This window comes from Piliocolobus tephrosceles, unplaced genomic scaffold (genome assembly GCF_002776525.5).
Source record: "Piliocolobus tephrosceles isolate RC106 unplaced genomic scaffold, ASM277652v3 unscaffolded_40, whole genome shotgun sequence".
NCBI lineage: Eukaryota > Metazoa > Chordata > Mammalia > Primates > Cercopithecidae > Piliocolobus > Piliocolobus tephrosceles.
In genome coordinates, this window is record NW_022324309.1 from 679,886 (window position 1) to 688,756 (window position 8,871).

At 35.2% G+C, this 8,871-nt stretch overlaps 1 protein-coding gene across 6 annotated transcripts in view; it reads left to right on the forward strand.

Annotated features, from left to right (window-relative positions):
• Nucleotides 1-2,108, forward strand: part of LOC113219499 (cadherin-like and PC-esterase domain-containing protein 1) — a 308,433-nt gene extending 306,325 nt beyond the window's left edge. For 5 of the 6 annotated variants that reach the window (XM_026454317.1, XM_026454323.1, XM_026454319.1 and 2 more), the window contains one exon: nt 95-2,108. In XM_026454317.1, coding sequence (XP_026310102.1) covers nt 95-307 — 213 coding nt within the window. In that variant the 3' untranslated portion in view covers nt 308-2,108. The remainder of the gene's footprint in view (nt 1-94) is intronic. The other variant, XM_026454321.1, reaches the window with a different exon arrangement.
• The last annotated feature ends 6,763 nt before the right edge of the window (nt 2,109-8,871 follow it).

The window sequence follows — 8,871 nt, forward strand, 5'->3', positions numbered from 1 at the left end:
GTGGCAGAGATGCATGTTCAAGTTTGAGAGTTAGTTATGCAGGGATCAGATATTCTTGATTTTGCCTCACAGTTTTCTTGCTCTTCATTTGCAGGTAGTGAAATCAAAGTTATCCAAAGAATATAACTTTATTAAAATGAAAAGATCAAGAAATCATATCCTGGGAAGATATTTCAGCAATCAAAGCAAACTACAACAGGGCACCGTAACAGATTTTCGATCGCCATATCATGTCAGAGGTCCAATAAATCAGGTTTGTTCTGAAATCCTTCTCAGCAGGATGTGTGTAAATAAAAGGACTATGTAGGTGCCCTGCAGGAGAGCTGAATCTGGAGCTGGAGACAAGCTACTCACCCGGACAATGTTCTAGGAGCCAAGAGCTGCGCATCACACACATTTGAGATTGACCACACACACTTGTGCACACCAGCACATGCTTGCACACCGGTACACACACAGTTAAATAATGATAACACTTCTTCTTACAGCTTTATGAATTCAAGATGTGACCTTGAACACAAGTCCATTTCACAGTGAAAGATGTAGCTAGAAAAACGTTACCTGAAGCATAGTTATTAACCAGAACCACTGTGGGCCAGGTATGGCATTGTGATAATAAAGAGAAATGCAGACACTTGAATTATGTGAAAAAAAGATAATGGTCTTTCGTCTTGTCTTACCATCTCTATAGGTACATCAATATTGAAAAGGAGAAAAGCCAATTACATTCCACTGGCAAGTAGAGGTTGTGCTTGCATTCTTCACCAGGAGAAAATGTGGTGTTTATGATGGCTTAGGCTTTGTGAATCTAATGCTTATGAAAAACATTTCTTCCTATACTTTTTAAATTGTATTACTGAAAAGAAAAGAACAGGAATGTTCCACAAGGGAATTTGAAGAGATTCTATGAGAGAGATATAAAGTGAAATATTTTATCGTTAAAACACCAATATATTTAACTTTGCACTTCTTGTGTTTCTCATAAACATTCCCTCTTGTCCTATCTGTGCACTTGGATGGGTAACTGCAGTCTGAATTAATGAAATACATAATTTTAAAGTAAGTAACAAAATTTAGTGCCTCATGTATTACTTTACTATGTTTCATTGATGATATTACTTCAATCTTGTGTTTGCCATTACAGCCCTATGTAACTTAAAATTACAATTACATTTTATGTAAATATTTTGCAAAGGATTATGCATTCTCAAATGCATAGGTATTTTTTCCCATTGAGCATTTGCATATGTCCACAAATAGTATTATGTTACCAGTATCTATATTTTGATTTTCCTGAGCAACTATATCAAATCCAAATTTAGAGTAGACATAAAATTATTATTTTAATTAAAACTGTGGCATATATATAATACATACCTAATTCTAGTAGTGAGAACTATCTCTTCTATCTCTTTAGGTTCAAAATGGTGAATTTCTTTATTATACAAATGCTTTGTTGTGAGATAACATCACACAGTTACAATGGATTTTAAAGGTTTGTCTTTTTTGGGTGGGGTGGGAAGCTGAGAGGGTTAATTCAATACATGGCTGAAATTACCAAATGTATAAATACCTCAATTTCACTACCGTACAAGAAAAAAAACACCTATTTTGATTGATCAGTTCTTTTGTATGAATATCCACTTCGTTTAAATACTCTATTTTTATATATATTTTTATATGAAGATAAACACGAATTTATATTTAACTGTCTTAAATTATATTTACATAAATGCAAATATCATTTGATATAAACAATACAAATCTGCATCTTACAGATGATAATTTTTTTAGAAGAATGATACAGTATTAACTTTAAAAATAAGACTTTTCTAATATACGCTTAAATGCAAACATCATTTTTAGATTTTCAGTGATTTTTTTTAATGGCATAAAACGTTGCCTGTATGTGCAGCCTCTCCATCATGTTTTAACATATTGCGTACTCTGTAGCAGTTTTACAGTCAGTATTTCTTATAATTTTATTTTGACCTATCCGTAATCATCTGACTGAGGTTACTCTGGTATTTGCCTCTTCACTGCTGAAATAATAATGGATTTTAGAAACAATTGTAATAATATCGCTAATAAATGTCTTACGAGTAATAGTCTGTGTTTGTAGAGTATCTTTTATTTTCTTTTTTACTGAAGATGTACAACTACGCAAACAGTGACCAGTTGGCAGGGATATTATCATGTGGATTCAAGAATTATAGCGTGGTTAAACAGGATTAACTAGATAGTCCCTTCTAAGCCTAATATTCTCTAAGTTTATGATCAGATGAACTTCCCACTGTATGTATGAAGATAATGTATTGTAGTGACAAGCTTTTTAAAAATAATAATAATAATAGCAATAATAAGACACTTAAAGGCCAAGAATCATTTTAATTGCTCCTTAACTGAAACTGCATTTTATTTCACCTAGGTGTATGTGTATGTGTGTGCACGTGTTTGTATGTATTTAGCAAGTTCCTAATTTCAAGGGGAAAAAAATGGGAGTAGGCATTTTAACGTATTTTTAGGTGTAAAAGTTACAGGAAATGTATTATTTTGGTAAGAATTTATTAGAATCCAATCCAAACTAAACTAAAGAAAACATTTATAACATTAAAAGTCAAGAATAACTGCATAAACATTTCCAAGCGTCACTGTTGATCTTGTGTGTGGGTGGGCACGGGTGTGTGTGTGTGTGTGTGTGTGTGTGTGTGTGTGTGTGTGTGTGTTTAAAAGCACAGTGTACTATTTGCCAGCCACCCAAGTAGGCAGATAAGATCCTGCACAGGCATGAAAAAGAAGGGCTCACATTTGCCTGCTGGTCGGGTTTACATTTGGGTCATTCAGTCTTCCTTGTGTTATTTGCCCATGTGCCTAGAAGTCTTCTCTACAGAGCAGTGATTCCTACTTAAGAATGTGTTGGAAGAAATTACTGATTTTTGAGATAGAAATATTTCCCATGATGCTTATAGAGAAAAAACTTAACACTATTCTCCATTTGAAATGTCTTCTTTTAGTTTCCTTTCACTGAAGAATTCCAAGAAGAAATATAGAAATGGCTCAAAATTATGTAACCCAGTAAGAGTTATTTCAAAGTTATAATGCTTTGGCAGAGTAGGGAGGGGTGTCTAATATAGTGGTTAAGAGTCCAGATAGTTAATCAGGGTTAGGATCTTATTAAGTATTTTCCTAAGGGCTCCTCCATGTGAGTCAATGCTGAAACAATCATCTTTATCTAAAATTTATCTGAATTTTTATCTTATAAAAAAATCCCCCCAATTCACCAATACCAGTGGCTGTTAATGTATTTAAAATGAACAAAATGACTGAGTGAGCTGGTATAAACTGGTAACTTCAAAAATACGTGTTCAAGCACAAAATGATAGCATAGCAGATTCCACCATTTTGAGTGGATCAAGAAATAATTACTCTCCAAATGCTGCTGTAGTTTTTTTTTTTTTTTTTTTTTTTTAACGTGTACTTAAAGTTGCAATGATTTTTATTGCTCTTGGAAACTAAGGCATTTTAATAGATCACTTCAGCCTAAGGGGATGAACCAGAAGTTGTCGGGAACCCCCAAAGACCTACTAAAAACAACAGGATGCTGCCAGCACCTACAAACAAGATTTTGTATTTGGCACAACTTCCAAGGTTTCATACTGTCAAAAAGCCTTTTATCATGTTTTTATTGCTGCAGTAACTGCTATTATCAACTTCCATATTTCTTTCATGATTCATTCACTTGATGTAGGGGGATACAGAACTCATTTTTTTCTAATTCATATAGACCATGCAGTCCTCCTAAAATGGTATTCCATTTGTTTTCTTTATGCTTGCTGAAATGTAAAGAATTTGTTTTATGGCCCTATTAAATGTCAGATCACTATGCTTTAACACACTAGATACATAATCAAATATTACTGTGAAAACTTATCAAGAGTATTTAAATTGTGTAAGTCTATTTGAAAGGCAAATAAAAATAATTACTTAAAACCAACTAATAGTTGGTTTTAATAAAAACTGTCACTTTTAGAGAAAACACCATAAAAGGATTCCTACAGTGTAGTAATATTTAGGTAGCTTAGGTTTTGGATTTGATTTATGTTGAGTGGTATTTGCTCCCAAGTCTGTAGCACTCTCTGCAGAAGACTTTTTAAAATTTTGTTTTTCAAAGACTTTTTTTCTAGCCCTTTTGGTAATATATCTGGGAAAAATATTCCATTGTAGATTAGGTTATGAGTACACAATTAATATCTCTAACCAAGATGTCTTCTTAAGGTGATTTATGTGTAGCATCACATGATTCATTTTATCATATGAAATAAAAAATTATACTTTTTATAATATAAAAGAGTAATTCCTATGAAATCCATTACAATGTTTAGATATGTTTTAAAAGTAAAATATTTACAATTGATTATTGGTACATAAGACTTCAGAAGTAACATGGTTTCATAAATACAAAATGTGTTCAATTGATTCTCAACTATATAGTGACTTATTTTATTGTTGGGCTGGTGAAATGCAGCTATTTGATGCAGCTCTTAGCGCTAAGCTACACAGCTTAATGATGGTATATGATTGATTTATATATTTTGTTCAATTGTATTTCCACTTTCTTTTTTATAATAAAGTCTGTTCAAAATATGCAGATTGAAAGCTCAATGTATGCCATCAAGGTAAACATTTTAATTTTCTTTCCAGTCTCAAATTTTTGTTTGGTCTATAATCGGTATGTTTTTAAAATTATATCATAAACTTGAATATTAGAAAAAAATTTAAGGACACTAAAATTAAACAAATATATGTTGTAACTTGTAATATAACCATGTATCCACTAATCTCCATTTAGGTATAAGAAGTTGTTTGGTTTACAGTAGATCTTTTTACCTTAATAGCTGGATATCTGGGATTCAGAATTCTTGTGTCACTTTTCAATAAATACATGGAAATAAGAGTGCAAAATGCCAACACTGAATGCAGTGTAGCCTAGGATAGTCCATGAGGTACATCACAGTCTGTGCAGGATTGAAAGGAAGCTACAGCATAGGCCTTCACACCAGGAGAAACTCTTCTCCACTGGGTTTGGGGATGGATACATATGAGCACGTTCTAGCTACCTCTGACATCTCTTCAACCTCTTCTTCGTGTAAATCACATTGGAGGGTCCAATTTCCAAAGAAAAAGCAAATAATAATTTTAAGTCTTTAGTGGACCAAAAATTACAACCTAGACTAATCAAATAGCAAGTGAATATGACTCTAATGATACTTTCTAATTTAAAATCAGGAAAAATAGAAAATGTGCTCTAATCATCGATATAGTATATCCTCAAGAACTTAAAATAGAAACCCATTTTTTATAAATTGATTTTTTCACCGAAGGGCTCACTCATCTACTGTGGTCATTCCTGCTTGTCCTTACCTTTGCCTTTGAAATGGAACTTATGCAGTATTTTTGTGTGCATTTAATATGTAATACAAGATACATTTTAAAGCTTACATTTTTATGTTCTCCTTCTTGCCTTAATTACATGTAACATGAAGCTTATGTTTTAATGGGCATGGGCTCTCCAGTTTTACAGTATCATAAAAAGAGTTTATGAGCCTTTTGTTAAAAATCAGTGCCTATGTCATTGGCAGGGCATGGAATTATTTGCAACTACTTCTTCTACTTATAAGATAAAATTTGGTCTGAATTAAAAATACTATGAGGGAAAACTGAAACAATGCCTTTGTAGCCCGAAATGAGTTTAGTCATCAAATGGCACAAATTTGGGTCCATCAGTTTCCACCACATATGCATACCCCCTGGGGAAAACCTGATCTCTGTTCACACTTGCCTCTATAGAATACCCATTTCAATGTTCATATTAGTTATGCAAAATCAATGGCATGTTTTTAAAAGGGTGTGGATACACCCTTAGCTCAAGTTACTCCTGCCAAGAACAGGAATTATTACAATAGGATGGAGTTTCCAGAGCCATGTTATTGGTAAACAGCCGGAACTCTCTCTTGGCCACCTATCCTATAAACAAATTCATACCTTCCATGAATTATTTATGAATTCTGAGATGAAGCTGATACAGACATTGCATCTCAGGTTCTTATTTCCCAGAAGAATGTACAATCACAAAGTGGGTGATTGGCTTATGTGGTGTTTTTCTCTTTCCTGGGATCATTACAAGCTTTGAAGTACGGAGCTTCTTGAAGTCGATTTCTCTTCCAATGGAAGCATCCCTGAGCAGTCATCTTTAGCAAACTGTTATCAAATACAGTGAAAATAAATGCCTTCCCTTCACCACTGATCATGGACTTGTTATGCTGCCTCTGCAGACAAGAAAGTCAAAACTGGTGGGTCAACGCCAAACCTTGCCTGGTTTGTGCCTGGGCAGAGTGTGTGTCAAATAAAAAAAGACTTGAAAACAGGAATTCTGGATTATTTTCAAATACAGACTCATCCATATTGTATAAATACATGGGTGTGTGTGTATAGATAAAATGTATGCACACACACACATACACACAATGAAATAGATAATGGAGCAGTATCAAATAATCTTATATCCATCGAATTAGTTCCTTTAAAACATTCCTCTTATTTTTTATTTATAGCAGCATTTAAAACCTTTAGGATAACAGGTTCTATATCTCTAGATGACTTCACCAGGTGCTCGTCTGAACATGTGGGGAATACGCTGCAAGGCCTCCGCCAAGCAGTGACGGAGCAGGGAGGGATGTGTCAAGGGAGATGTCTGCCAGATGCTTTTCTCAAGAGATGACAAGTGACTCAACTGCCAGAAATCACCAAAATAAGAAGATACTAGGAAATGTTGGACCATGGAGTCACAAGGGTTCCAAAACTAGAGAGAACTGTAAACTATAGTTTCAACTTTAAAACTACAGAAAACTCAGGGAAAGAAAGAGAGCAAGACAACTCTGTGCCCCGATGCAAGTAAATGGATCAGTAACGTTCACTCATGGGAATCACTCTTAGTAGGGACTCCAGCCACATGCCCTGCCTCTGCCCTCTGATCTCACAGGGCCTTCTCACTGGCAAATGCTGAGATGGGTGGCTGAGAGGTAAGTCATACCCCTCAGTATGACTCAGTATGACCCTCAGTATGGCTGAGGGGTAAGTCATAACTCTTAGTTATGCGGAAGCATAACTAAGCCCTGTAAACTGTGGCAGAGGTTCCGCTGAGTGGAGGACACCAGCATGATCACAGTTCTGCAGATCATAACTTCCTCCCTCCAAATCAAATTTCTAGTTGGCCTCCACCCCTTTTCGTTTCCCCTTTTTGACTTAGATGGTTTCTGTGTCCACCTCCATTATAGCATTTTCACAATATAATTACCTACAGTCATCTATTTGATTACCTTGAGCCGTTCATCTTTCTACTATCCAATCTCTAATGTAAAGTAAGGGCTCAGCAAACATTGTTCTCTCGCATTCTTTTCTCTGTTCACTACTTCTTAGCTCAGATGCTATCTCCTCTAGGAATCTTTCTCTGATTCCTCACATACTGATCAAAGTATTCTTTCTTTGCATTCCTTTAACGTTCCCTGTTTACCCCTAACCCAGACGTTTTATCTTTGTCTGTTTAAGTTTGTCCTCCCTAGAATGTAAACTCCATGTAGAAGGGACTGAGTATTTTGTTTGATTGTGGATAAGCAAAATTTTTAACTGTTTTATTGAAATAAAATTTACCTACATGAAGTTCACTCATTTAAAGTGTAAAATTCAGTGGTTTTTAGTATATTTACAGTTCTGCAGTCACCGTGATAATCTAACTTTAGAATTTTTTTATCATCCCAAAAAGAAACATAGCAGTCACTCTTCAACTTTCCCCGCCTCCACTCCCCAGACTTCAGTGACCACCAATCTGCTTTTTGTTTCTATGGATTTGCAGACCCCGGATGTTTCCTATAAATAAGATCACACAATATGTGGTATTTTTTGGCTGCTTTCTTTCACTTAGCATTATTATGTTTTAATCTTTGCACTCTCAGTTTAGAAACAGATTACCTGGCACAGGAGAGACACTCATGAATTTTTATAAAAACAACAACAACAACAACAACAAACAAATGCACTAACAAACTCTAGCATTTTCTGGTGTTAAAAATTGTGCTCGAAATAGAAGTTATCTAAAAGGCTTTGACAAAGCACTATGTTAGAAATAGTATTAATAATATCACTTCCTGATACCCTGTTTAGCAAGTACCCAATGTTTGTTCCCATTGTGTATATGTATTATTTTTAACTGTTTTATTGAGATACAATTTACCTACCATGAAGCTTACTCATTTAAAGCATAAAATTCAGTGGTTTTTAGTATATTTACAGTCGGGATTGAGGTGGAGTATGAAAGAAGTAGTTGGGGAAGATGTCAGGTACATGTGGAAGTTGTCCTCCTGGACTCAATGGGGAGGCTGCTAGAAGTTCAGGGAGCTGCTGACACCGGTGCTGGGCCCTGAGGCTTGCAGTTGCACAGGGCTATGGTGCTTCAGGCCTTCTCTTTGCTGTGCCCCTATACCTCGCTCATCTCAGAAGAAGCAGATGTTCTCTCCACCCTGCCCCTAACAAAACTGGAAAGGATTTGATGAAGTTATGCCCATGTCTAAATGAACCGTATCTCAAGCCCTCATAAGGGAACTGAAGTTTTAAGAGAGGACAAAATAAGACATTTCTAGTTGAGAAATTTCAGGTATCAGCTAGCCAGAAATGGGACTATTAAAAGAAGCAGGGAGTATCACATAACTTATCTGGAAGAGTCGGCTATTTTGACACCACAAATCGAGGAGCCAGGAAAGAAGCTATACTGATTGCCCCATTCAGAGATGTGAGTTACCGGATTCTAAAGTGTATGGA